The sequence below is a fragment of the Halichoerus grypus genome, chromosome 6, assembly GCF_964656455.1.
Source record: "Halichoerus grypus chromosome 6, mHalGry1.hap1.1, whole genome shotgun sequence".
Classification (NCBI taxonomy): domain Eukaryota; kingdom Metazoa; phylum Chordata; class Mammalia; order Carnivora; family Phocidae; genus Halichoerus; species Halichoerus grypus.
Window position 1 is genome coordinate 7,975,381 of NC_135717.1, and position 27,251 is coordinate 8,002,631.

General features: G+C 56.8%; 1 protein-coding gene across 1 annotated transcript in view; it reads right to left on the reverse strand.

The window, feature by feature from the left end:
* Positions 1-11,099: 11,099 nt before the first annotated feature.
* The window catches only part of MYL10 (myosin light chain 10), a 33,247-nt gene continuing 17,095 nt past the window's right edge, over positions 11,100-27,251 (reverse strand). The window contains exons 2-7 of the mRNA XM_078074054.1: positions 19,129-19,221; positions 18,536-18,611; positions 17,525-17,629; positions 13,548-13,626; positions 11,634-11,682; positions 11,100-11,334 (exon numbers count right to left, since the gene is read on the reverse strand). Of these exons, the coding sequence (XP_077930180.1) occupies positions 11,236-11,334; positions 11,634-11,682; positions 13,548-13,626; positions 17,525-17,629; positions 18,536-18,611; positions 19,129-19,221 (501 nt within the window). The 3' untranslated portion in view covers positions 11,100-11,235. The remainder of the gene's footprint in view (positions 11,335-11,633; positions 11,683-13,547; positions 13,627-17,524; positions 17,630-18,535; positions 18,612-19,128; positions 19,222-27,251) is intronic.

A 27,251-nucleotide genomic window follows, 5' to 3' on the forward strand; every position in this document is an offset into this window, starting at 1 on the left:
GTGCACAGGCCTCTCACTGTGCCCAGCCTCGTGACGTGTCCGGCGGTGGCCTCTGTCGTCACTCCAGAATGGAGGTCCAAGTGCTACCGACTGTCAAAGCCTACCTAGCAGGTGGCCCAGGCCCCTCGGCACCTGGTGACGGGGAGCTCACCCCATTACGGGCAGGTTTGCGTAGAGACAGCCCCCATCCAGGACTGCCTCCCTGGATGGTGGTCCAGTGAGGGTCCTCAGCCCCCAGCCAGGGCTGCTCTGGGCCCAGCTTGATCTGTGGTCCCATCCCAAAGTTTCCTAAGCTGCATAGTGGGTTTCTGGGGTGCCCGCTTCCCTTTCCATTTTATTCGGATGTGCTCAAGGCGGCCCAGGCCTCCAGCTTTTATAGCAGGCTCCTCTCTGCCGGCAAAAACTTGACAGAGCTTGGGGGTGGGGCAGGAAGGAGAACCAGTAATTACGGAGCTGATGAGGGCATTTCCGGGATGGGCACTGCACTGAGCAGGAGGCCCACATGGAACAAGCGCAGGCTGGATCGGATGATTGTCCCCGGACCCTGAGCTTCGTGGCCCCATTCTTGGCCCTTCCATCCCCCACCGTGGCCGCTGGGAAGCTTGCTGCTCTCACTGGAGGGTCAGACGGCACGGACAAGGCCCTTCCCACTGGAAGGGTCTGGAGGCCTAGAACTGTGTTCCTTGGCTAATCCAACGCTCTGATGGGCACAGTGAGGGAGACAAGGAAAGGGTAAGGAAGTTCTGGAGGCAGAAGTGGTTGGAGGTACAGAGTAACCCCATCTGCATGCAGGAACCAGGGATCACAGAACAGATCCCATGACAGATGGTGGCAGGCAGCAGATACCCCCTCCCCCCAGGCAGGGTCCCAAGCAGGTACAAGGGTTAGGGTGAGGCCCCTCCGAAGCTGCTTCTCCCTCCACTTGGGTCCCCAGGACTCAGACAGCTCAGTTCACTTTCCTGGGCACGGGAACCAGGACAAAGGTCGCTTCCCCCTGAACACAGAACAGAACTTCTGGTGCTGCAGGGACACAGGACTGTGGCAGGGTGAGTGTTGGTTCGTGGAGGACCATCTCTGGGTACGAAGGAACCCTTAGGGGCCACCAGCTTGGAGCAAGGACATCACTCGTAAGTGAGAAGAACAACCAAGAGCTCACTGTTGCCGGGCCCTGGGATCCCTTCCATGCTTCACCTCTGACCCTTGGGCCAAGCCATCGATGAGGATGGGGGGCACCAAGCGTTGGGTGGTGCAGCCAGATCTCAGAGCTAGTAAGTAGTGAAGCTAGGACATGAACCCAGAGCAACAACAAATTCTCGGCCGAAGTCATAGGAGCACCCCTCCTTGAGCCAAGGGTTTCAGCCCCATGACCAGGAGTAAGTCTTACCTGTGCCCGTCCAAGGTGGCCCCACCTGCTGCCTTACTTGGTCTCGTGGTAGGAAGCAAGGACTGATGGAGGCTGACTGCCCGGTTCAAATCCCAGGTCTGCCACTTACTGGCTGAGCAGCCCAGGCCCAGTGCCTTACCCGCTCTGGCCCCAGTTTTTTCATCTGTGAAGTGGGAATAATGATAGGCTCTACTTCCCATGGTTGTTGGGAGAGTTATATGTGTGAGCGCATAGAAAGCGTAGTGTGTAGGGGACATACGTGCGTGCTCAGTCTTTAACAGGAAAGCAAGATTTGAAGAACTTAAAAAACTTACCCTATCGTTCATCCAGAAATCCGGCAGCCAGAACTCATATTCAGTCCTGTCTGCCCCCAAATTACATTTTTAACCTTGTGCCCGTGGCTGCCCAGAAGATGCCCAGGCCTTGGGGAAGCTGGAACCGGGCTCGGCTGCTCAGCCGTCGGTAGATGGCGCTGTGGGGCCACAAGGACCACCCTGGCGCCAAGAGCGTGCGCTCCCATATCAGGTCATGCACAGACAGGGGTCCTCCCAAGCTCAGGGCCATACCCTAGATGAGGTGCTGCCCTAGGAGGGAGGTACCGCTCACCCTGTTTCTCTGATGAGGATTACAAGGACCCGGAGAGATTAAGCCACTGGCCCGAGGTCACACATCCATAAGGCACTGGGGCTCCCCCCACCCCAGATGCACCCACTGAGATCCCCAGCCCCGCCCTCATGACACCTACCCCACCCTCATGGGCCCCGAGAGGCCACAGTTACTCTCTGGAGCTTGATGGGAACCAGGCATCCCCCTTCTGCCCCCACCATGGCTGGACATTCCAACAAAGCTGAAGCCGCCAGCTTTGAAGTCAGAGCTAAGCCCCAGATTAGGGTGGCTCCAGGCTGGCCTGTCCCTCCCAGCCCCGTCGCCAGGCCCACGCCCACGGTTCCCCCCTGTCCAGTGTCCTCTTGGCACAGAAAGATCTGGGGCCCAGAGAGGGAAGGGCTTGCTTAGCAAGACACAGCCCCTCTTCTGAATGCCCTCCCCTGCTAAGGAGCCCCAGGTCCCCTCGCCCCAAGACCAGCCACGGTCCTGAAATCCCACCTCACAGCCCCCTATCAGCACCCAAGAGGTCTCATGTTAATGTGCTGTCCCCCTTCCTGGCCCCACGGACACACATGCATTAGCGCCTATCACCCCAATAACGTGTCTTGGGCAGGAATGTGATCCTGAATACATTCAGGGGTGTGGGGCAGATGGAAGGCGGATGACTGCGGAAGGTCTGGAGCTGGGAAGGGCGACTGCCCCCGGGGTCTAGCTTCGTCATCTGTTCACGGAGCATTTTGCACCTCTGTGACCCTGGAGGATCCTTCCAGCTCAGCCTGCCACGGGCTCTGTGATTCTAGTTGGCTCACACCCACATGGAAGCCAGGCAGGTGTGTGTGTGTGTTGGGGGGGGGATCCCCTGCACGCCAGGCAACAGCCTAGGGGCTTTATGTACCCCTATTTTTCTGTCCTGAGGAGTGTCTCGTGTTCTAAAAGCCAGCCAGCCCCATCCCTGCTGTGTGGTCGCCAAGGGTCCCAACAGAACCAAGATTGAAGACTTGACATCCTATCTTACTCCACCCTCACCGAATAGGCACCAGGTGAGCCGTGAGGCATGCTAAGCTGGGAGAGGCTGGGGCAGAGGGGGCAGGTGGAGTGGGGGCAGTGGGCACCACCCTGGGTGGGCTTTAGGAGAGCGACAGATGCAAAGTGCCCCAGGACGCCATATCAGTGGGACTGAGCTGACGCCTGAATCATCCAAGGAGTTTGGCTTCAAGACAGTGAACTCTGAGCTTACGTGCGTGCCTGGAACAAACTCTCATGTGGCTGAGAGCCCGTCTGTCTGTCTGTCTGTCTGTCAGCAAGCAGCCACACTCCCTTGGCCCCACCCTACTGGATGGAGCCTCTTTTGTTCAAGGGGATTTGGACTCAAGACCAAAAGCTAAAGCTTTCAGCCTTGGGGTTCAAGAACTCATGTTCCAGAGAGTTCTGGACCGTTCGCTTTCTGAATAGTCTCTCACAGTCTCTCCTCTAGAATTCACCTCTTCCCCAAATCTCAGTGATTCCCACCCCACGTCTATTATTTTTGCCCTTAAGTATTGTCTACATTAGCTATTTTCCTTAAATTGACTCATGTACATACATTTCTTCTGAAGAAAGCTTTTCTAAAAAAAAAAACCTCACTACCAAACATGAAAGCTAGTTCCACATGCCGCAAATAGGAGATGACCTTAAAAATATAGAGGGTGTTGCTCAAGTCTAGCTGGCTGCTGTGGCTGAAGGAAGGCCTAGGGTCTGCTTCCTGATGGTTAAGAAGGGCATTGGGCTGGTCAGAGCCCCACCAACATCAAACAGAGCCTCTCCGTGTGATGTAATCAGCAGTGGACTTCTCTGGAAGAAGACTCCTTTTTTCTATCTTCCACCTGGAGGCCTGTCATCATCCTCTTTGTCTGCATTTCCCCTACCCATTCTTCAGGTTATCACCTCCTCCAGGAAGCCTTCTAGGCTGGATTGGGCCTCTCCTCTGTGCTTTCTCAGTTCCATGGGCCTTTCCGGACTTTGCACTTGTCACCCTGGGTTATTAAATTGCATTTGTGCTCGTGTCACTCCCGGCGACACGGAAGTGTCCCTACTCCCAGGACACAGTTTTACCATGGCCTACATGGGTGGCCTACTGCCTCCTCACCTGCCCCTTGCCCATCCACCCCTCTATCACCTTGAGTCCTTCTTGTATCCTAATGTCATTACTGGCCATGGGGTCTGCCTTCCCCTGGACATGGGCTCAGTAGGGGCCCGGATGCTATCTGTCTGTCCACCACTGGATCCCAAAGCCTGGCCTGCATGAAGCAAGGAGCTATCCTGTGAGGTCAGCACTGTCACGATCCTCATTTTCCAAATAGGGAAACTGAGTCACGGCGAGGTTAGTGAGTTGCCCAGGGTCACCCACGCAAAAGTGGCGAAGTCGGAGGCAGACTCAGGCGTCCGGGCTGTGGAGCCAGCCAAGGTCACCACGACCTTCGTCCTGTGCCCAGGGCTCAGCTCACAGCGGGAATGGGATAGAATTTCCCACCAAACAGACTCTGTGGCTCCTGGGGGTGTCCCCTCAAGTACCTCACCGCCTGCCTTCACCACCCCTGAGGCCTGAAATCCCACCAGGATGTTTCAGTGGCCCGAGGGCTAGTGTTCCCGGACTGAGGACACCGTGGGCCCCGCCACCCGCACCCCAGCCACTTCCTGGCCGTGAAAAAGGTACGGAGTCACCCCCAGGGTTGCCACGGAGACGGCCAGCGGAGGCAGAGCTCGGTCAGCAGAGGCTCCCCGGGAGATTCCCCGCCCAGCCGGCTCCAAGCCCCTGGGGTCCGTCCTGGAAAGACCTTCAAAGGACTCGGCCATTCTTGAGCGAGTGCCAGGGAGAGAATCTGTTCTCAGAGTCAATTTAGCCAGCCGCACGGGTGGAAGGAATTTGCCGTTTCTCTTAACAGCGACCCCCTCGTGATTTACACGGGGGCCACTGTCCGAAGGCCCCGGCTGACGGATCACAGTGGAAAATCAGATGCCAAGACCCAGGCGGCTCACTGGGCTAATTACCCTCAATGAGACCCAGCTGGCTGGGGGAGCCGGTGGGGGCCAGCGCAGGGCCAGATCCCTGCACCCAGCTCCCTGGGGACATGAAGCCTGCCACGGCTGTGTCCGGCCTTGCTGCCCGTCACCTACCGGGCTTGGGTTGCGGCCACCAAGAATTCCAGGAGAGCCAGTCCTGGCCAGCTCTCGAGACAGGTCACCTTCTGTGCAGCACAGCTAGGCAGGCCCAGGGATGCCCATGGCCTCAGGGTTTCCTGCTGCCCAGGGGGCTGGAGATCCCTGGGACTCACTGCAGGGGCCATGGGATCCCATTCTGTCTGTGGGGAGACTAGGGCCCAGACAGAGAGTGCAGGCCCCATGCAGCCCTGGGGATGGCTCTGGGGATGCTGTGGGCCCTGGCCATGACCTCTGGCCTGCAGTGTCTTCTTGGAGGCCCAGAGCCCACAGCACGGGCCACAGAAGCTACCTCCAGTGGCCTCATGCAGTTGGGGTCAGCTCTCCAGTCCTGCTGGAGCTGATTACATGTTTCCCAAGAGTCTACTAAGTGTCAGGCCCTGTGCAGGGGGCTAGGGGTAGAGGGAGGGACAGAATCCTACCTGATCCCGGACTTAAAGCCCTATGGGGAAGGCAAACACCACTTATGTATCCTCAGCAGAAGCGCTTGGTGCCATGAAGATGCCCTGGATGGGGTGTGGCACATGCCAAGCAGCAGACACTGGGGAGGTGAGGCGGGGCAGAGAACAGAAAGCGGAGTGGGGTCAGTGGGCAGAGGAGGGGGTGGTACCAGGCAGGAGAGTGTGCCAGGCAGAAGGAACGGCATACGCAAAGGCCCTGGGGCAGGAAGAAATGTAGGGCACTCAAGGGGCCAAATGAGGCTGTGCAGCTGGGGCCCAGAGCCAAGAGGATGAGGGTGCAGGGCGAGGTTAGGGAGGCCGCAAGGAGTTCTTGTACCTTTAAAAAGCGATCCCAGATACGACTCAGGAGACATGATGAGTCCATTAACATGCATGCTGCTCCCAGTTTCTCTCTGGCTCTCAGGAAACTCAACTCCCGCCCCAGCTTCCTGGAGTCGAGGAGGATCCAGTGGGACCTATCTGAGAGTCCCATGGGGCCAACCCAGGTGTCCGTCCACAGAACTGGATGGAAAGTCAGAGAGACTAAAAGCCCCTGGCTGTGGGCTCGGGTCAGGGGCAGCCAAGATCACCAATGAACCTCAGTGGAAGGAGAAGGGCCATGAACCAGCCATTCTGTGGAGCCACGACTGGCCCACCACTCTGCTCCCTTCTTCTTCCTAGGCCACCGGAGTCCGCTCACTCCCGTGCCTGTGGGACCAAAGCCCACTGAGGACAGAGGTGGGTGTTCCTGGTGTTACTGATCATCACTGGGCCCTGGAACAGAGGGGGCGTAAGTGGATGGATGTCTGAAGGACAGAGGAATGAATGGGCCCCCAGTCTCCTCTCCTGAGCCGTACGGAGCCCCTGGGGCCTTCCCGGCTGGCCGCCCCTGTGTCCTTGAGGAGCTGGGCCAGTGCAGGGCGGGCAGAACGGGGTGTCACAGAGCAGGGTGGCCCGGAGCTGTCAGGCGGGCGAGCAGATGCCCATGGCATCCGTTCCCTCCAGCTTGGCTCTGGCCTGGTTCCTCAGGGCACGAACAGGTCTGACGAGTTCCTCAGCAGCGGAGACCTTGATTTCCAGGAAAGCCAAACTCTTAGAGAGCAGAAAGAACAAGGCCTGGGCGGAGAGAGGGCTCTTTTGGAATACTGCTTCTCCTCTGCCGTGGGCCTTCCCCAGCCCCTGCTCGCAGACCTTGCCCTTGTGATCTGAGCCGGGGAGCTCCGGGCTGATGGGCACACCTCTCTCTCCACCTCCCCCAGAGGCAAGGAGGGCTCAGTCCCTCCCCCCAACCAATCCCACTGCATCAGCCGGTAGTTTGGGGTAGAGCTTATGGGTGCAGGCTCAGAGCCGGGCTGCCTGGGTTCCCCTCCCAGCCCCACCAATGACCTTGGGCAGGCTCTGTCCTCCCTCTCCGGTCCTGCGCTCACGCTCACGTGGCTGAGATGCCGAAGAGCACGTGCAGACCTCAGCCTGGGGCCTGGCACTTCGGATCCCACGTTGTTGGCATTTCTCCACCCGATCTTCTCCCTCGGGTCTCACCTCCTGGCCTGCTGACCACCGGTCTCTGCCTGGTCTTCCTCCGGCTCTAAGGGCTCAGGGTTACCCCGTGGACTCTTCTGGTCCCGCTGCCAGCTGTCCCTTCACAAGCTAGGCCCAGGTCCTGGCTCCCAGAGCCCTAGACATAGCATCCATCTGCCTCTTGCTCCTCACTACTCACACCCCACAGCCCCAAACTGAACTCAGCATTTCTCCCCGGAGCCACTTTTCCTCTGAGTCCTCCCCCCTACCCAGGACATGGCACCATCAGTCACCAAAGCCATGTCCCCACGGCTCCCCCTGATGCCCATCATCTCTACCCTATCTCCTGATCATACTGTCTTTTCTCTTTTCCTCCCTCCCCCGCTAACTTCCTCTCTTTCCTCTTTCTTTCTCCCTCCTTTTCCTTTTTCTTGCTCCCTTCCTTCCTGTTGGGATAGAACATAAATATAGTAAGGTACATTAACAGCTCGAATCTTAAAGGTACCATTTGATCACCTTTCATGTCTATACCTGAGTACCTGCCACCAGATCAAGACATGGAGGATTTTCATCTCCCACAAGTTTCTCTCATGGCCCTTCCCCACCCCAGAAATAACCATTATTCTGCCTTCTGTCTCCATAAATTAGCTTCACCTGATTTTGAACTCCACATAAGTGGAATCAAAAAATATGCACTCTGAAACATCGAGTTGGATGGATTGGAAATGAGAGTCCAGATATAAACCCATACAACTCTGATGAGTTCATCTTTGACAAGGATGCCAAAACCACTCAAAGAGGGAACAGAGTCTCACTCTTCCAAATCCTGGAAGAACTAGATATCTATAGGCAAAGAATGAAACTGGACCCCTACTTCACACCATAAACAACAACAACAACAACAACAAAACCCTCAAGATGTCTCATTGTCCTAAATGCAGAAGCTGAAACTATAAAACTCTTAGAAGAAAGAACAAGCATTAAAGAACACTATTAAGAAAGTGAAAAGAGAATCCACAGAATGGGAGAATATTTTTGCAAATCATGTATCTAAAGAACCTAGTATCAAAATATATAAAGAACTCTTATAGCTCAGCAACCAAAAAGATAAATAACCCAATTTAAAAATGGGCCATAAAGCTGAAAAGACATTTTTCAAAAAAAAAAATATAAAAATGGTCAATAAGAACATGATAAGATGCTCAGCATCATCAATCGTTAGGGAAATGCAAATCAAAAACAAAATAAAATGCCACATTACATCCACTAGGAGGGCTATTTAAAAAAAAACAACAGTGGGACGCCTGGCTGGCTCAGTTGATAGAGCGTGCAACTCTTGATCTCAGGTTGTGAGTTCAAGTCCCACATTGGATGTAGAGCTTACTTAAAAAAAAATTTTTGTTAATTTAAAAAAAAAAAAAAAAACAAAAATAACAGTGCTGGTGAGGATGTGAAGAAAGTAGAAGAACTTCGAACATTGCCAGTGGGCATGTAAAATGGTGCAGTCACTTTGAAAAGGTGCTTTGAAAAGCAGTTGAGCAATTCCTGGAAAAGTTAAATATAGAGTTACTATATGACCCATCAATTTCACTCCTAGAAGAGAATCAAAAAACATGCTCATACAAAAACTTGCACATGAATGTTCACAGCTCTGTTACTCATAATAGCCCCAAAGTGGGAACATCCCTAATGTCCATCAAGAGATGACTGGGTAAACAAAATGTGGTCTAGCCATACAATGGAATGTTATTCAGCTATAAAAAGGAAAAATACCACAACACAGACGAACCATGGAAACATTATGCGAAGAAGCCAGACACCAAAGGCCATATACTGTATGACTCCATTTATATGAAATGTCTAGAATAGGCAGATCCACAGAAAAAGAAAGTAGATTGGGGGTTGTTGCGACTTGGCACAGGAAGGGATGAGGAGTGACTGCTAATGGGTTTTTTTGGGGGGGCAATGAAAATATCCTGGATATGGATAGTGGTGACAGTTGCACAGCCCTGTGCGTATACTAAAAGCCACTGAATTATATACTTTAAAATGATGGATTTTATGGTATATGAATTATATCTTAATAAAAGTTATTTTTAAGTATGCTATCATTTTATTTTATTTTTTATTTTTATTTTTTTTTAAAGATTTTTATTTATTTGACAGAGAGAGAGACAGCAAGAGAGAACACAAGCAGGGGGAGTGGGAGTGGGAGAAGCAGGCTTCCCGCCGAGCAAGGAGCCAGATGCGGGGCTTGATCCCAGGACCCTGGGATCATGACCTGAGCCAAAGGCAGACGCTTAACGACTGAGCCGCCCAGGCGCCCCAGTATGCTATCATTTTAAAAAGTTGAAGAAAGAAGTATGCTCTCTTTTGTGTGTGTCTTTTTCTTTTTTTTTAAGATTTTATTTTTAGGGATGCCTGAGTGGCTCAGTCAGTTGGGCGTCTGCCTTCAGCTCAGGTCATGATCCCAGGGTTCTGGGATCGAGCCCTGCGTCAGGCTCCCTGCCCCGCGGGGAGCCTGCTTCTCCCTCTGCCTGCTGCTCCCCCTGCTTGTGATTTCTCTCTCTGTCAAATAAATAAATAAAAATCTCAAAAAAAAAAAAAAAGATTTTATTTTTAAGTAAGCTCTATCCCCGACATGGGGCTGGAACTCACAAGCCTGAGATCAAGATCATCGTCTTGTTTCCAATTTGGGACTCTTATAGATCTGTGAGCTCTCACACTTGTCTTTCGAAGGACATGTGATGGACATTTCTGGCGATCTCTGTGTAGGAGTGGGAGTGCTAGGTCAGGAAATGTATCCATTTTAACTTCAGGAGGAAGTGCTGCCCCAGTTTGCAAAGGGGTTGACCCACTTCACGCTCCTGCGACCCAACTTCGAGAGTTCTGTTTGTTCTACATCCTTGCCAACACTTGGCGTTGTCAATCTTTTTAACTTTAGCCATTCTGGTGAGCGTGTTCTGTAAGGAGGTTTTCATTTGCATTTTCCTTACAAGCATTGAAGTTGAGCATCTTTTCAGGTCTTTCTTGGCCATTTGGAGACTATTTTTTGGCATTTACTTGTGTGTGTGTGTGTCTGTGGTTGTTAGCTTTCCATTAAGGATGTGTAGGATTTTTAAAAAATGTTTCTCCATGAAGTCTTTTTTTTTTTTAAAGATTTTATTTATTTATTTTTGAGAGAGAGAGGGAGAGTGTGTGAGCAGCAGCAAGGGGAGGGGCAGAGGGAGAGGCAGGCTCCTCACTGAGCAGGGAGCCCAACATGGGACTCCATCCCAGGACCCTGGGATCATGACCTGAGCCGAAGGCAGACGCTTAATGACTGAGCCACCCAGGCGCCCCTAGGACTTTTTAAAAGTATATTTGGGATATGAGATCTTTGTCAAAATCTATTCCCAACACTGGGCTTTGCCTTTTCACACTCTTCAATGTGTCTTTCGCTGAGGGGAAATGTTTACTTTTGATGAAGTCCAACTTAACGCATTTTCATTTTGTGGTTGGTGCGACATGTGTCCTCTTTAAGGAATCCTCACCTGCTCCTTAAACATCTCTTGGCTCCGCCCCCTCGTCTCTACCTTCTTGGCCTCTGCCCAGCTCCTAGGGAGCATTGCTCTGACCCCTCTCCCCGTGCCCCCACCCCACTTCTTGTCCTGCTCACTGCACCACCTTCCGTCCCAGGGACAGGGTTGGCTCGTCTGTGTGTCCCCCGGACCGGCACGGGGGTTTGGCACGCCCTAGGTGCTCAATAAAAGCTTCCTAAATGAAGGCATGTCCTGTGGCCTAGCTGGGGATCATTAAAACTGTCAATTAGTTCTAAACACCAGCTCATCAGGAACATTTGAGCAAAGCCGGGGAAGTAAAAAAGTTTTGGAAAAACCAACAACGCAGGAGTGTTCCGCTTTCTCCCCAGCCGGAGCATTAATCACGAAAACTCAGGCCTTGTTAGCATTCTTTATTCTCGCTTTGCCCCTGAGCTGCAGGACGAGGGGAGCCTTTCCTTTGCACACATTGGCTGTAGGGGGCTCCCCGGGGGTCACCCCCAAAACATGGCAGGTGTTTGCTGCCTCCAAGCGTTGGGGGGTCCCTGGCCTCCTAGTCTTTCTCCTCTCCGTGTGTGATGACGTAGCACAGGTTCCGGTAATCCAGATTACCACACATATCTGGCGGGAAAGCCGCAAACATCTGCTTGACCTGGGGAAGGAGCAGGGAGTCAGCCTGGACTCGGGTGGAGGGGGGACCAGAGTCGGGCGGGTGTCACCCGAGGGCGTCAGGCAGAACGTGGCTCCCCTCTCTGCAGATGGAGGCAGGGATGGCCACGGGCCTGCAGTCAGCCCCACTCATCCTTGTCGTCCTCCAAGGAGTCAGAGGGGTCATGATGTCAGCGTCTAAAGAAGAGCCATCTCTCGGGGAGGGGCTGCTGAGAAGGGCCTGGGCCGGGCAGGACCTCCCCCGGAAGATTCTAGGCAGTGTCCTGGAAAACCCGTACTCACCTCCTCCTCACTGAACCGGTCGGCCTGGGTCATGAGCTTCTCTTTGATGCTGCTTAGGGGGAAGAGGAAGGGTCAGGTTCAGGGGAAGGGCCACCCCAGGTGTGCACATGCAGATCCCGGGGTGGGGGGGGGTGAGAGCGGACAGGTGGTGGGGAGGCGTTGTGCCCCAGGAGGACCCCGGCCAGATGTCTGTGCGGCCTCAGATGGACCCCTCGATCTCTTCTAGATGCACTGCTGGTTCAGCCAGGGACTTGCGCGGACATGTGCATCGTGCCTTCGAGAGTACAAGGGGCTTGCACTCGGCCGAGGCATGAGAAAGCCTTGCCCAGGTCTCCTTTGCTCCTCGTAGCCCTGGGAAGCCAGGGCTGTGAGCCCGCTTCACAGAGAAACTGCTGAGGTTCGGGAGATGTCAGGACCGGCAGTGACAGTGCGGGGCCAGAGCTGCCCGGGGGCCTGGAGGAGCAGGAGGTGACGCTCCAGAGGCCTGATGCCCCGGGAGCTTGGAGGGCTCCCCCCACCCGGCCTCTCGGGGGGCACAGCGGGCAGGGAAAGGATCAGAGGGCCGAGCCAGGCCTGAGCGCCAAGTGTCCCGTGGCGCCGGCAGAGGCCAGCCCGCTAAGGACCGACGCGCATTTTCCATTATTTATGTTACTGTGGGACAGTCACAGTTTCCGACTCTCTGAGCTGGGGACTGTTCACAGACTCCGCTTCAGCCAGAGCCTCCTCTGTGGCCTGCCTGGCGGGCAGCCACGTCTTCCAGGTCCGATAGCCCCAGGGCTGAGGCCTTCGGTTCCCAAACTGGGTCCCTGAAGTGTTCCTGGCCTGGTGTTGGGGGGAGTGAGGGTGAGTGCCAGGAGAGGGGTTGGTCCAGACCACTCCCGGGGTTGCCCTCAGTGTCTCCTGGGGGTCCCCAAGATGGCTGTGGGAAACATGGACCCTGAGGGAGGGGTGAAGGAGAGGGCCCCAGCCTGCAGGAACCCTGAACAACCCCTCACCTACCCCTGGGGAGCATGGGCCTCACAACTTTGGGGGGTGGGGGGTGGTGAGAAGGTGTGAGAGACAAGATGGACCTTCTCTGGTTTCCCCCCTGGTTCCCCCCCCCGCCCTCTCCTGCCCTCCCCCGCCCGCCCCCATTATGGGATGATTCTAGTGGGCAGCAAATCTAGCCTCAAAGCCAAGGCCTCAAGCATCACAGTAATCAGTCAGGAAGCATATGCCTGGGGAGGAAATTCTGCCTGCCCCAGGCCACCCACAGGCCCAGTGAGACCTCGGAGGCTCTGAAGGGACTTCCCCGGGGACAGTTCAGTGTCCTAGTCCCTGGGCAGGCTGCCCCACCCACCACCCTCGGCTCTGCTCAGTGCTCTCACTGGGCTGAGGCACAGAGGACATCGGGGTCCCCACCTCCGTGATGCCAGCCCAGTGGCCCCCAGGGCAGACCCGGAGTCCAGGGCCTGTTGCATGAGCTGCCCCACCCAGACCCTTTCTGTGCTCAGCCTCTCCCACCCAGTTTCCCCCACGCCCTCCAGCCGCCCCCTTACCAGCCCCGCAAACGCCAAGCCCTGTCCCTTCACAGCTATGTTCTGGCATCTAGAATGTTCCCTGCCCCAGCCTAGGCAACCCTTCGTTGCCCTTCAAAGCCCACCTCTACCACTGGGAAACCCACCCCTGGTGACCCCACACTCCCTATACACTTCCACACAGAAATGGGGACACTGGGTCCCAGAGAGGGGAAGGGGGGACACTGAGCGATGGCTGAGCTGGGCAGGGCAGTGCCTTCCTGGCTCCTGGCCAGACACTGACCGAGCTGGGTGGGGGAGGAGCCTGGGCTGCAACCCACCCTGACCTCACCCCAGCTCACTGATCACCTGAGCCTTTGGGGAGAGAAAAACCAAATGAAGGGCAGAGGGGACTTACAAATCAGCCTTGACAAAACCTTTCCCTTCGGTGTCAAACACCTTGAAGGCGTGGAGAATGGTCTCCTCCGGGTCCGTACCTAGAAACAGCACATACAGGCAGGGAGAGAATAGGGTGAAGAGCACAGGCCGGGGCTAGGGGCTGGGCTTCCTCCCCAACTTCCACTCCACAGTGGGAGCAAGAGAAGGGAGATTTCTGAGAAGGAATAGAAGGAACGACCAAGAGCACTGTGTGTAGTTATGAGCAGCCTGCTCAGCTGTACATGGAGACCCCAACTGAGCACTTACTATATGCTTAACTCTCCTGATGACTGGCCTGATTTTATAGGCGAAGAAACTGAAGCTCAGATTAGTGAGGTGGGGTTGGGGTGGGGGCACTTCTGGAGCTCCCTCGTGACCCAAGATGTGCATGAGAGCTGGCAGGTCAAAAAGACTGTGCTGTACTTGGGGGCTGAAGGCTGGGCTTGAGCAGGGGCGCTGGAGGGTCTGCAAGATGGTCCAGGCCAGAGATGGGGCGGGTGGAGGGCAGTGGGCTGGAGGGAGGGCAGAGCAGTTCTGGTTTGTCACCCCCCCAACCCCCCGGTGTGGGCTTGGGGGAAAGATGTCATTAGAAGGAATGTCTATGACCACAACGGGATGGACTAGCTAGCCCCTGGTTGTACGGATGGGGAAACTGAGGCCCAGAGAGAAGCAGGGTCTGGCCCAAGGCCTCACAGCTATGAATGACAGCCGGCGACCTGGTGACCCTTCCCTGATGCTCTCTCCCCTCTCACACTGCCACCCTGCTCACTGCAGACCAGGCACGTCCCCTTCCTTCCTCAAGGCTCAGCTCTGTCACCAGTGACATGGAGGAAAAGGTGTGTTTGCTGCCCACCTCCCAGGGTCAGCTTGCAAAACGGGTCATTAATGGTAAAGATCGGGTCAAACACTGATGGGTCACGGTCGCAAACCCCTCTGAGTGCTCTGTGCCATGTTGGCTCCTGGGACCCCACCCCCACCCCCGCCACCAGAACACCCTGTGTGGTAGGTATCGATGTCCTCAGTTTGTCAAAGAAGGAACCGAGACAGAGGACCTTGCTTGAGGTCCCCACGAAGAGCGGGAGGAAGGGTCTGAAGCCGACTGGACTCCAGAGCTCCTTGCTGCTCTGTGCTCCCACCTGCCAGACTGGGGCCTCCTCCCAACAGGATGCCATCTGAGTCACTCGGCGACTCTGAGGCCGAGCGAGGGGCCGAGCCTGGAGCAAGGCTGGCACCGCTGGCCTGGGAGATCGGGGAGGGCACAGCCGTGGGCTTCCTCCGCCGAGGGCAGCAGGGAGCCCGTGTGCCCAGGCCAGAGGCTCAGCCCAGGGTCCCTCTGGGGCAGAGCCCCAGGCACTCACCGCCTGGCCTCGGAAGCAGAGAGGGGGTGCCCCAGGGATTACGGTGGGGGGCTGGTGGGAGGTCTTGGCCTCCCAGGGCATGTGAAGAGTCCTCGCTGCTGGGGCGGGCTGGCTCCAACCCACCTTCCTGAGGACCAGCGGCCCCAGGTTCAGGCCCAGTGTCCGCACAGTGACCACAGTCCAATCCTCCCCTCTCTCCCCACAGAGAGAGTCTCTGCTCTGCGGACCGCAAACCACACAAATGAATGGGCCACAGAGTGGCCATTGGGAATCACGTGACCAAGTGTCCTCATCCCAGTTAGAGGGATGACGGGGCCTGCTCCAGCCCCCCAGCTCCTGTCCCCGCTGCTGGCCAAGCGTGCCGGCTCAGCTAAGTTCACGTGACAAGCTCAGACGGAGCCCCCAGGCCTGGGACCTGGCGCGAGCCAAGCTGCTCATGCTGTTTGACAAGGTCCAAGTATGGGGGACGATCCTGAAAACAGGAGACTCCGCAGCTGGCTCCTGCTATTCTCTTTCATTTTGTTTATGGCAATCTTTGTAATTGTGGGAATATTTCTGGGGTCTCATGATAAAGTGACTACTCATCTTAGTTACGCCTATCTAAGCAATCATAATGCAACTAATTCCACGAAGAATTAGTTTCTATAGAACAAAATAACAAGACGGTCACGCTCTGTCTAGCACCTCTCTCTTTGCGTACTGTTTTTTAGTTTTAGCGGGAGTCAATAAGCGGAAATCAATAAAGGTCATGTTAATCATTACAAAGGAAAAATGAAAGAAGGCTATGGCTGTAATCCAGAAAATGATCTAAGATTTGGAAAAACAAAAATATCCTAACATATAAATAAAGTTCCTCCGAGGCTGTCAGGAGGAGATGCTTGCACCCTGATCCTGTGTCTGTCTCCTCATTCGCCGACGCCGTCCTTTCCTACGAGAGACCCACCCCGGCTGGAGCTGGACTCTGGCAGGGACCCCTGCAAAACTGAGAAAAAACTGCAGTCTCTTGGCCCCTATGGGGCCCCGCCTGGCCCTGGGTCATGGCTCTTAGCTCAGCCGTGCACCCACGCGAGCTTCAGGCCTCCCACGTAGAGTCACCGGCTAGAGTCCCACAAGTCTTTCCCAGGAGCGTACCCCTGCCCCAGCCCCCCAGGCTTCTGAGCTCTTCAAGGAGGAGGCCACGGTCCTGGGAATAAGCCCTAATGAGCTTCCCAGAGGAGGGCCAGCTCCAGGCTCCCCTCGGGCCCCACGTCTGGCCCTCAGTTTCCCTGGGAGGGCGGGTCTATTGTTGGCCTTTAGCTCCAGGATCAGCCAGGACAGGGTGTGTAGAGGTTATTATACTTCCCAGCTGGCCTCAACCCACGAGACTATTAGGATTTCTCGCCAAACATAATCAGTGATGTGGCCAGGGTCACCCCTGGAGTGGGTTGAGGGTGGCCCCCAAAACATATGCCCATGTTCTCATCTCTGGAAACTGGAAATGTCACCTCATTTGAAAAAGGGGCCTTTGCAGATGTAAGGAAATGATGTTGAGATGGGGAGATCATCCTGGGCTATCCCAATGGGCCCTAAATCCAGTGACAAGTGTCCTTCTAAGAGTAAGGGACAGGAAGGTGGGCAGACAGAAGAGGGGACGGTGGGACCACAGAGACAGGGATTGGAGCGAGGCAGCCACCGGAGGCCAGAAAAGGCAAAAAAAAAAAAAAAAAATGGGGCTCTCCCCTCGAGCCCCTGATGGAGCCTCTTGCCGGATTTCGGACTTCTAGACGCTGGAACTGAGAGAACACATTGAGGCTTTTTTGAGCTGTCAAGTTTGTGGTTCTTTGTTAGGGCAGCCTCAGGAAACCAACACAACCCCCACTTTACAGACAGAAAATGGAGGTGCAAAGCAGATAAGCCTGGCCCAAGGTCACCCCGGGGATCGGTGGGAGGGCATGCGGCAGGGGCAGCCCGAGGGTGAGTGGGGAGGAGTCTCACCTCCCAGGGCAGCCTCAGCCCAGGTTGGCCCCCTCCCTCTGCCCAGGGAAGCCTCGAGCCCAGGAAAACGCTACAAAGGGGCAGAGGGTAGCTCCCCGGGGCCCAGAGAGAAAGGGACAGAGTTGCCTGGACCGCTGCCCTGACCCCAGGCCCCCGGCCCGATGCTGCATCTCGGGAGGCGCCATGGTTAGAGCCCGGAGTCGTGGTTAGGGTTCCATCCCCGCCACTTTGATGCGCGGGTGCCTGGCACTCGTATGGTGACACCTCTGAGCCCCTCGAGCTGTTCCCTGGAAGCTGTGTGAGTGACCCTCCCGGAGCTGGGGTCAGTCGTAGTAACTTCCAGAATCCCACTCCCAGTAACCCTCCTCCTGTTGGCCGTGAGGCAGGGCAGGTAAGGCGAGCCCAGGGGTAGGGAAGTGAGGCTGGGGCCCCTGGTGGGCGGAGGGCTTTCACACAAATTGTCCCCTCCTGACCCCGGGAGGCCCTACTCCTACCCTGGTGTAGAAGTGGAAACTGGGGTGGGGCCCAGGGGGCTGGCAGCTGGGGCCACACCATACTCCCAGCTGTCTGCACACAGAGCCAGGCTGCCCAGCCCCTCCCCAGGGCCACCTGGGGCCTCACTCACCCTTCAGCTTCTCCCCAAACATGGTCAGGAAGACGGTGAAGTTGATGGGCCCAGGGGCCTCCTTCACCATGGCCTCCAGCTCCTCGTTCTTCACATTGATGCGGCCTGGTGGAGGGGGAGGGACACCCAGGAGCACAATGAGGGACAGAGGGGACCCTGCCTGCAGGCAGCCCAGGAGAGCAGAGCTCAGGACCAGGGAGCTTCCTGCAGGGTCTCCCAGCTCTACTCTCCCACATCCCCCCCCTTCAGCCCTCAGGCCCTGCCCACCTGCTGGGGGACCTTCAGAGGGGGACACATTCAGCCACAGTTAGCACTGGGCTGCCCCCACCCCCCTGCCCCCGCCCCCTGCTACCACCCCGGCCTCCCTGGACAGAAGAGCAAGTTGGTGATTATCTCCATTTCACAGGTGAAGAAACTGAGGCCCAAAGAAGCTGAAGCGCAGGTGCATAGGGGCCAGAAGACCTGGAGCTCAGAGCTCATGTGCCCTGGGAGGAGGTCATCTGGGGGTGGGTGGACTTGGGGTTCCTCATGGTCCCAGCGGACAATCACATTTCCGAGAGCTCAAAGCTTAGTTTAGACATGACTTAGTTATGCCCCCTTCCCCTGACCTGAACTCCCTCCCCATTCATGCCTTAAGTCCTCTCCCTGGGCCCTTAGAGAGGGCAAAAGTCTCCCCTGGCAGCCGAAACCCGGTAGCCTTGAGCCCTGCAGACGTGTCCGGCCTCCTCCCCCAGCATCTCCCACTGCTCTCTTGGCTGCCTCCCCCACCCCGGCCTCCTAAGCCAGGCCTTTGCAGGGGTCATTTGTGCACCTGCTGCCCTCCCTGCGTCCTCGGCCCAGATCATACCTTCCAGTCACAGGCCACCCCTCCCCTGTGCCCCCAGGGCACCCAAACCCCTCACAACCACTACAACTGCTGCCCTGGCCTGTCCCCAGGCACCCACTCTTTCCAGAAGGCCTGGGCTCAGTTCTGCCCCCAGCCCTGAGCCCCTGCAGCTGCTGGTCACCCACCCAAGGCAGCAAAGGTGTCCCTCAGGTCCTCCTTGTCGATGAAGCCATCCCGGTTCTGGTCCATGATGGTGAAGGCCTGGTGGAGACATGGGTACTGAGCAGCCTCCTACCCACTCGCCCAAGCCCAGGCCCCTCCCCAGAACCCTGCTCCCCCAAGGGACTGTCGTCCTGCACACCACTGCCTGGGTAACCTCTGGCCAGCCGGTGTCCTGGCTCAGCACGGCCCCAGCACGAGAGCGTTGGCTGACCCGCTCAGCTCCCACCGCACGCCAGCACGCAGCTGGGATGCCATGCCCATCCCTCACTTCATGCTGCAGCAACCCCATTTTACAGAGAGGGAAACTGAGGCTCAGAGAGCAGAAGGACTCGCCCGAGGTCACGCAGCAAGCAAAGGCTCAGGTAGAGAGGGGCGGGGGTTGCCCAAAGACCGCAAGTCACGTCTCTGGGCTCGGAGGCACACCATGGAGGCCTCTAAGGATAGTGACATCATCATCACCCCCAGGGACTGAGGGTGACCCGGGCCTTGCCAGCCCCCTGAGTGTTTCCATGCATTGCATTAATCCTCCCGGTGGCCCCAGAGGGCACTGACCAACCTCTTTAAACTCCTGGATCTGGGACTGATCAAACATGGAGAAGACATTGGAGCCGGCTCCACCTTCTGCTCTCTTGCGGGCTCTTCTGGGTGCCTGGGAGGTGGCAGATGGGCTACTGCAGACGGCCTTCCGCCGGAGGTCAGCCGTGCACCCCGCCCGCCCCCCACGCCTCCCCTCCCAGCGTGTCACGGTACTGAACGACACGGCCACCCTGGGCCACAGGGTGCAGCAGACAGACAGGGCTCCTAAGGAAGCCTTGTGGATAAGGGGGGGCATTTGTCCAGCCTGAGGCCAGAAACCTGGGGGCCCCCACCCCACAGGCTGGTCAGCGGCTTCCTGACCCGGTGGGGGGAGCCCAGGCGGTATAGCGGAGAGGACACGGTCCACCCACATCTCCCTGCGGCCGTCCCACCTCGGGGCTCCCCTGCGCCCACCCAGGGCCCAGCTCGGAGCGCGGCTCCATCGGGAAACGTCTGCCCAGAGCTCAGAACCCATGTCCACCGCAGGTAGAGCAGGCGACCCCCCACACGGAGGGTCTCTGGCCAGCCTTCCTGCCTCCACATGCTTCTCTCAGGGTATCAGGGGCCTGAGAGCCCACCACTGAGCATTCCCTGAAAGCTCTGGGTCCCCAAGACCCCCCAGGGGACCTTGCCCTCGGTGGCTATCACCAAGGACTTTCAGACTTGGCTCGTGAGGTGGGAAAGCACAGCCCGGGCTTCACAGGGCCGGAGGGGCAAGTGGGGTGTCCCCCCCAGCCCAGTGCCCCTGCCTCCATGTCAGTGGTACCAAGCCTCTGCCCACCCCACCCCAGAGCGGGGGCTTCCCCTGCCTCCCCCGCCCCGGGCCCCTGTGTGGTCTCCCCTCCCCGAGCTCACGCCTGTCCCCCCAGCCCGCGCTCACCCCCACTTCCCCTCCGGCTCCCAGGCTCAGGAGCAGCAGTAACGGCTGACTTATAATTAGCTTTTACTGGGTGCTTTGTCTCCACTAATCCTTTGAAATGGGGCTCGCAGGGCAGCCAGGACGTTATGTGCTGTAAAACCTCTGTAATATTTATAAATCCCTTCAGACATCATAAAGAAAGGAACCTCCCTGCGGGGCTCATCTCACATAATTACATACACATTTCCCTCTGATTAATAAAAAACAATCACTTCCGTCTGTGGGATACACTGCCCTCTCTCTCCTCAGACCTGCCCTCGGCCTGGGTGTCCCCCAGCCCTGTCTCAGCCAGCCTTCCATGTCCCTGTCGTGGACCGTCGCCCCACTGTGTGCCAGGCCCTCCTCCAGAGCCCCCAAGGGAGGACTGGGTTGTTCTCTCGGACTCCCCGGGGGCACCCTGAGCCCCAGGGCCCTGAGCGGCCCCCCTGCTCTCCCAGCCCAGCCGTCTTGGAAATTGCCTTTTACAATGTGCCCCTAAAGAAACGAACATCTTCCGAAGGGAACACCTCGGGGCAGAAGGGGTTCACCCAGACCTGAGCAGCCCTGCGATGTTGAGAACATCAATTGCCTGCTCTGAGCTTCAGTTTCGCCATTTATAAAACCAAGATGACGCCTACCTCAGAGCATCGGGACATTGATCAGGTGCCCGTTGCTGACCTCCAGCCAGGCCCTGTGCCCTGTCCCGGGGACCCAGCGCTAAATCAGACCCTGCCTTGTCCCCAAGGATCCCCCTGTCCAGCAGGGAGACAGATGATCAGGGAGGGATGGACAGACACTGAGAACACAGAGAAGCCCTTATGCCATTGGGGCACTCAGGGCAGACCTCTCGGGGGAGGTGGCCTCTGAGCTGAGGCTTGACAGCCAGGTGAGAGTTCTCAGGCCAGGAGGGAGAGTGAAGGTGTGAGACAGGGACATGAAAGAGCCGTGCCACTGAGAGCCTGCGGGGACACCCAAGAGGCTGGAGACAGGGGGAGGGCAGCAGGGCAGGCCTCACACCAGTCCGTGGAGGACCCAGGCGATCCTGGAATATCAACCCTGCTTCCCCAGGGAACCATGTCCTCTTAATGGGAGCAGAGTCCTGCTTCTGCCATGAAACCTCCAAGCCTCGCCCACCCTGTCTCCTTCTACCGTCCTCTTCCTCGTTCCTACCTCCCCTGCCATTTCACCTCGGCAGCCCCCCGATGAGTCCAGGAAGCAGAGATGCAAATTGGGACCTACATGGATAGACTGGCTGCTCATTAAGGACAGTCCAGGGTGGGTCAGGTGCAGGGATAACATCAAGGGTGAAGAAAAAGGTCAGGCCTAGGGACAACATCAGGTCAAGGTCAAGGATGTCAGCAAGAGGAGCAAGGTCAAGGTCAGGGTGAGTTCAGGCATGAGGTGAAGGTCAGGGTCACACATGAAGTCAAGGTCGCAGGATGAGGTCAGAGTTGAGGAATGAGGTCAGGGTCAGGAGGCAGGGCAGTCCCAGCCTACCATGGTCTGGAGAGCTCCCTCTCGTCGCCGCAGGGCTGGAGGTCCTCAGGGATGGCCCTTTAAATAGTGCTCTGGGTCCGGACGACAGTTTGGAGGATGACAAAGGACAGGATGGAGGCCTCCCTGCCAGGCACCTGTTTGGGGCCATTCAGAGTGGATGGGGTCCAGACACTGTCCAAACCACAGGATCTCTGCCTGTACTGGGCCAACCGAATCTCTGCACCCAAGGGACAGAGGCCCAGGAAGGGGCCCTTGGCCGAGAACACACAGTATATTGAGGCCTGGAACCAGCTGGGAGGACTTGGCCTTGGGCCATTTGAGGTCAGGACTTTCCAAGGCAGGGCCACCCAAACCAGCTGGGAAAATTCAAGGCTGCAACAAGGCCCGACCCCTTGAGCTCTGTGACTGTGAGTGGGTCACTGTCCTCTGGTGAAAAATGGCGAGCACGTGTCACCCCCAGTCAGCTTGGGGAGAGGGTTTCCGCCTTGTAGTTGGTTACCAGGGCTACCATGACCCCCTCCAGCCCTCGGGCCACTGAAAATGTCTGGGGAGCTGAAAAAGCAAAGAGACAGACAAAAGAAAAGTGGACGTGACCCCAACGAGGGAGAATTGGGAAATCAGATCCCCATTCCACGCTGGCCACACATATCCCCGGCTGGGGCCCATCCCTACCAGGCCTGACCCAGCCCAAGAATTCTCCAGGAGATGTGCCAAGCCAAGTCTGCACCTGCCCCTGGCAGGCCCCCATGTGTCCAGTGCAGCCCAGCAGCCCCCGGCCGTCCAGCCAAGTTGGCTCCCATGTGGGACCCGCCATGTCTGATCGGCCGCCAGGGCCGGCAATGCAGGGCTCAGGAAGTGAGCCTACCCGTCACCAGGTACTGCACAGCTTAACTGTCCCCGGAGCTGGTCTCCAGGCCTCCAGGCCCCACGACCGCTGATCCCTGCCTTGGAGGAGGGAATGTGATGATGACAATAAGAGGAGTAGCTAACATTTATAAAACACAGAAGGTCAGCCATGTTCTAAAACACGTGACCTCACAGCGAATCCTTACCCCATTTTCCAGGTGATAAAACTGAGGCTCACACGGGTGAAGTCACTCATCCAAGGCTGATAAGCCGGGGTGCCAGGATGAGTCTCTCTTTCTAGTGGTTCCAGAAGGGAGCTTCTGGAAGATTCTGCCCAACCCAATGCTCACCTTCCTGACCTCTCTGGGACCTATGATGGAATCTTCCACCCTGAGCTGGCGTCAGGACTGCCGTGCCGTCCCCTGGCAGGGACCAACCACATGCTCCATGTTCCCCCACCCCAACCACGTGAGGAGGGCTGCAGGTCTCAGTCCTGCTTGACTGCAGTGGGAGATGGGCCGTGTGAGTGTGGCAGGTGCCTGCCCCTCTCTGGGTCCACGTGGCGGGGCAGGTGGCCACTGTCCACACCGGCTACGGGGAGCCGCCTCTCCTTGCCCGGTCCACGAGCCTGGGCCTGGGGCCCCCTGGCTCTGGGCTTGCTGAATGGGGAGAGATTGGCCATCTGGGGATTTAACACCTGCTTCTTGCTGGCCGGAGGCCTCCTTGCGCAAGGGCTCGATGCCGCTGAACTCCTGCCTCTGGGGATCACCGCCCAGGCCTCTCACCCTTGGAGGGGCTCCAGGGGGCTCAGGACGGTCCCGGGTGAGCGGAGAGTCCCCCAGCCTGCCGGGAGGAGGGAAATGCAAGAGGGAATGCCAGTGAGAGGCGGGTAAGTCACAACAGGGCTTCCAGGGGCTTAGCCAACTTGTCCCGCTGCTTTCCTTCCCTGGCCTCCCTCCTCCATGCTACAAAAGCAGGCAGAGCTGCTCAGAAAGCCGGTAGAGGCTGTGAAAAGTCACGGGAGAGATGGTTGGAGAATAGCTGTCCCTGGGGCGAGCAGGGGTATGGCGGGGGGTGGGCCTGCAGCGGCCCCGAGCAGGGGAAGCGCCATGAAAACGAGCTGGCCTCTGGAGTCGAGGGCCCGGGTTTGGAAAGCAGGTCCCCCCATGCTGATAAAACTCACGGCCCATCAGCCAGGTGCGGCTGGGCGAGTCTGTTGTTTGGCCCCATGGACCACAGGGTGGTGGCCGGTTCCGGGGGTCAGAGAGACCCCAGAGGGGTCTGTGCTTTCAGCCGGGGGCCTCCCGGGAGTACGTAGCTTCCAAACTGGAATTCCAGGCCAGTCCAGGGAACTCAGAGGAGTACTAAGCCCCTTGTGAAGAGCACCCCACTTTCTAGAGGGCAACGCGAGCTCCCAGGGGTCACCAAACCTAGAACGGAGCTTGAAAGACATCAACTGCCTTTGGCCTTGGCCCTCCGCCTGCAGGGTGACAGGTGTCACCCCCACCACAAGAGGGCAAGGTGGGCCAGGTGACCCCGCCTGCTACTCCTCACCCCTAACTCTCCCTTCTAACTCTTCACGGTCAGCCGGCCACCACTTTGACCTTCACCACTTTCCCAATGATTTGCAAAATCTCCTTCCTCCAAACCTTTGACCCTGGAGCATATTCCCCCACCCCAACCATGCCTCCATCCTCCCACTTTCTATCACCTCTCACCTCCTCCCAGAAGCCCTCCTTGCTTTCCCTCCCCTCCCTTCTCCCACTGGAATCACTGCTTCTCTCTGACCTCCACTCTGTAGATCAGCGACTACCTACCTTTCCCTTGGGCTTGGGGCCTTATCATCATTGCTCCTTGGCCTCCAGCCACCTGGCCACTAGGAGCACAGAGGGGCCTCAGTAAATCAGGCTCCCAGGGGTTGTTCATACATAACCTTCCATGTGGGGAATCATTGTCATAGACTTTCTGGCTAGAGGGATCTCAGAGACCCAGTGGAATCCATTGGCCCCCTAAATCCAGCCCACCTAGCCCTGCTAGACCCTGAGTGTCCTTTGCAGACTCTCTCAAGTGGCTCTTGCTTGCACACCGGCTGTGATGGGGAGCTTACCACTTCCCCAAGCAAAGGCAACTCAAAATTGGCAAATGCTCGTTGATTATCTACTGTGGCCCCACCCTGGTGTTCTGGGAGACTAAAAACTCATCCTTGACAAATCCCTGGGCTTGAATCATTTTAGTAACACAGTCAGACAATGCTGAGTTTATCCATTCATTCATCAAATATTTATGGAGTACTTATGAGTGCTGAGCACTGCAGACACAGAGGGAAAAAAACAGGTATGGTTTCAAGAGTGAGGGGACAGAGCCCCATCACTCATTCAGAGGAAGCACTAGGGGCTTGGGTCCATCAAACTGGGACTTGAGGATGAGGACAAAATGGGAGTTGTCATCGCTCTGCGAGAAGAGCAGGCGGATGTATGGAACATCCCAGAGCGCCCACAGAGCTGCCCAGATATGACGGCGTATAATGTGAGGGGCCAGGCAGGAGAGGGGAGCAGAGGGGCCAGGTCGGCTCAGAGGTGGCGGCCGAACCATCCAGAGGTGACCCAAGCAGGACCAGGTAAAGAGGTCCCAGACCTGGCTTGGAGGCTCCCTCTTCGGTTTAGGGTGACTCCTGGCCCACTGGACAGAGGAATCCTGCCCCTTTGTCCCCCTTCAACCATCAAACCCGCAGCTCTTTTTACAGCAGGATGCTGTAGCCACAGGCCCCTTGAACCGGATGCATCATTCGTGCTTCCGCAGAGCGAGCGTGTTTGCCAGCCCGCCCGCCCGGCTACAGCTATAAAACTGGCAGGAGGCATTCCGGGAGACATTCTTCTTTGCTTTAAAGGTTTCCCTGTCTTTTCTAAGTGGCTCCAAATTAGAGGAAGGCTCCAGACAGGGGCGGGCCTGGGGAGGAGGGGACACCAGGGAGTTTGGGAAAAGACAGACCTCCCCCTAATTGTCTTCAAGATCTCGGTCGTCCCATCTGGTAATTAGGGAGTTGAGAGTGCAAAAGGCAATTTCCTTTGGGGTAAGAGGGAGAAAACAGCTAATTGGCTCTAAGTCTGCTGTCTGCCTGCAATATTAACTACAGGCTGCTCTGGCCTGACCCAGACTCTGGCCCTGATCACTCGGGAGTAGGGACGGGGAAACCCATGGAACCATGCTGCCTTGGGCAGGCCAGAAAGGGCATGCAGTGGCCCCTTCTGGATTCTGAGTGGGGAGGATCATCCTCCAGGAACATGCACTTCCCTGGTACTGGGGCCCTGCCTCCTAGAGCTTATTTGGAGAGTCTCTGGGGTGGGGTGGGGGGTGGGAACTGCCCCTCTGCTCACTCTCTGATTTCATTACTGAGGATGTGATGGGGGGTGGGGATGGGGAGAAGCGAGTATCAGAACCCAGACCTCCTGACCCCCAGCTTGCAGGAGATCCTTCCCATGCGCCCACATCTCCTTTCTCAGACCCAAGTGGCTGCAGAGGTGGACAGGGTTGGCCTGGTGACCAGTTACAACTGAGAGAGTTCAGGGGTCCAGCCATGGAAGCATGGGCCTCTTAGTGCAGCATTACACACCCAGAGAATGATGGTGACATGTCTTCCCAGCCAAGGTAGCCACAAGGCTGGTTGGACCGAGCACCAGCTTGGGCTGAGTTATTGCAGGGACTCAACAGCACAGGAGCATCCTAGGGACTGTAGTTCATAGTCAGCTCAACTGAGACATGTGGTTATAAAAGTGACCCTATCCTTGGGCTGCATTAATAGAGGTCTAAGTCCTCAATCCAGGGAGGTGACCGTGCCACCTTCCCCTGACCTACACAAACAATAGAAGACCTGAGCTTGTTCCTAGTACTGTGCTTTAGGGAGGGTGCTTTTTGGAGGATAGCAGCATGTAGTCACATGAATCGTGGCTGAGGGGCTAGGGGCTCTCAGCTGGAGAGAAGCAGCTTTAGTGGGGAGCCTCACTGGGGCAGCTTTGTTTACCAGCCAGGACCAGCACTCAGCTCTACAGCTTCCATCTTCCCTCCTCCTGGTGTCTGTAGCCAGGCTCACCACCCCTTTCCAACCTTGGCCCACCGGGAAGAACTTTCCCTCTATGACCGCACTTAAACCCCATCGTTTGGGCTATCAGCTATTGCTATGTAAAGAATCATCCCGAATTACAGTGGTGCGCTCACAGGTTCTGTGGGTCAGAAATTCAAGAAAGGCATAGCGAGGATCGCTTATGTCGGCTTCATAACATCTGAGGCCACAGCTGGGAAGACATCAAGCTGGGGATGGCTGGCGGCTGGTGCCGGAACCATCCAAGGCTTGACGGCTCCCATGTTTGGCAAATAAGGTGGAAGCCTGGGGCTTCCTGCAAGCTAAGCTCAGAAGTCACAGAGTGACACTTCTATGCCACTCTCTTGGTCAAAGCAGTCACCAAAGCCTACCCAGTGGCAAGGAGAGACCTCATAGACCTTACCTCTCGATGGAATGCACCGAAGAATTGGCAGGCACATCTACAACTGCCCCTCCCAGCCGGCCCGGGCTTCCGGGAGCTCAGAATGTGGCCCAAGGTCACCGACCCGGTAGGGAGAGGAGCCAAAATTCAGAGCCAGTCTGGAGGGACTCTGTCCCTCAGAAAGTATGTGAGCCCAGGAAGGCTTTCCAGAAAGTTACCTGGGGCCAGACAGTGTGGCAGGTGGTTACTCTCTCTCCACAGCCGAAAGGCCTGAGTGTAGAAAGGGGCCAGAGCAGAGATGAGAAGCCAGGCCCCCTGGTTCACAAAGAGGCGGGCAGCCCTTATCCCATTGGACAGATTGGGAAACTGAGGCCTGGAGCAGGG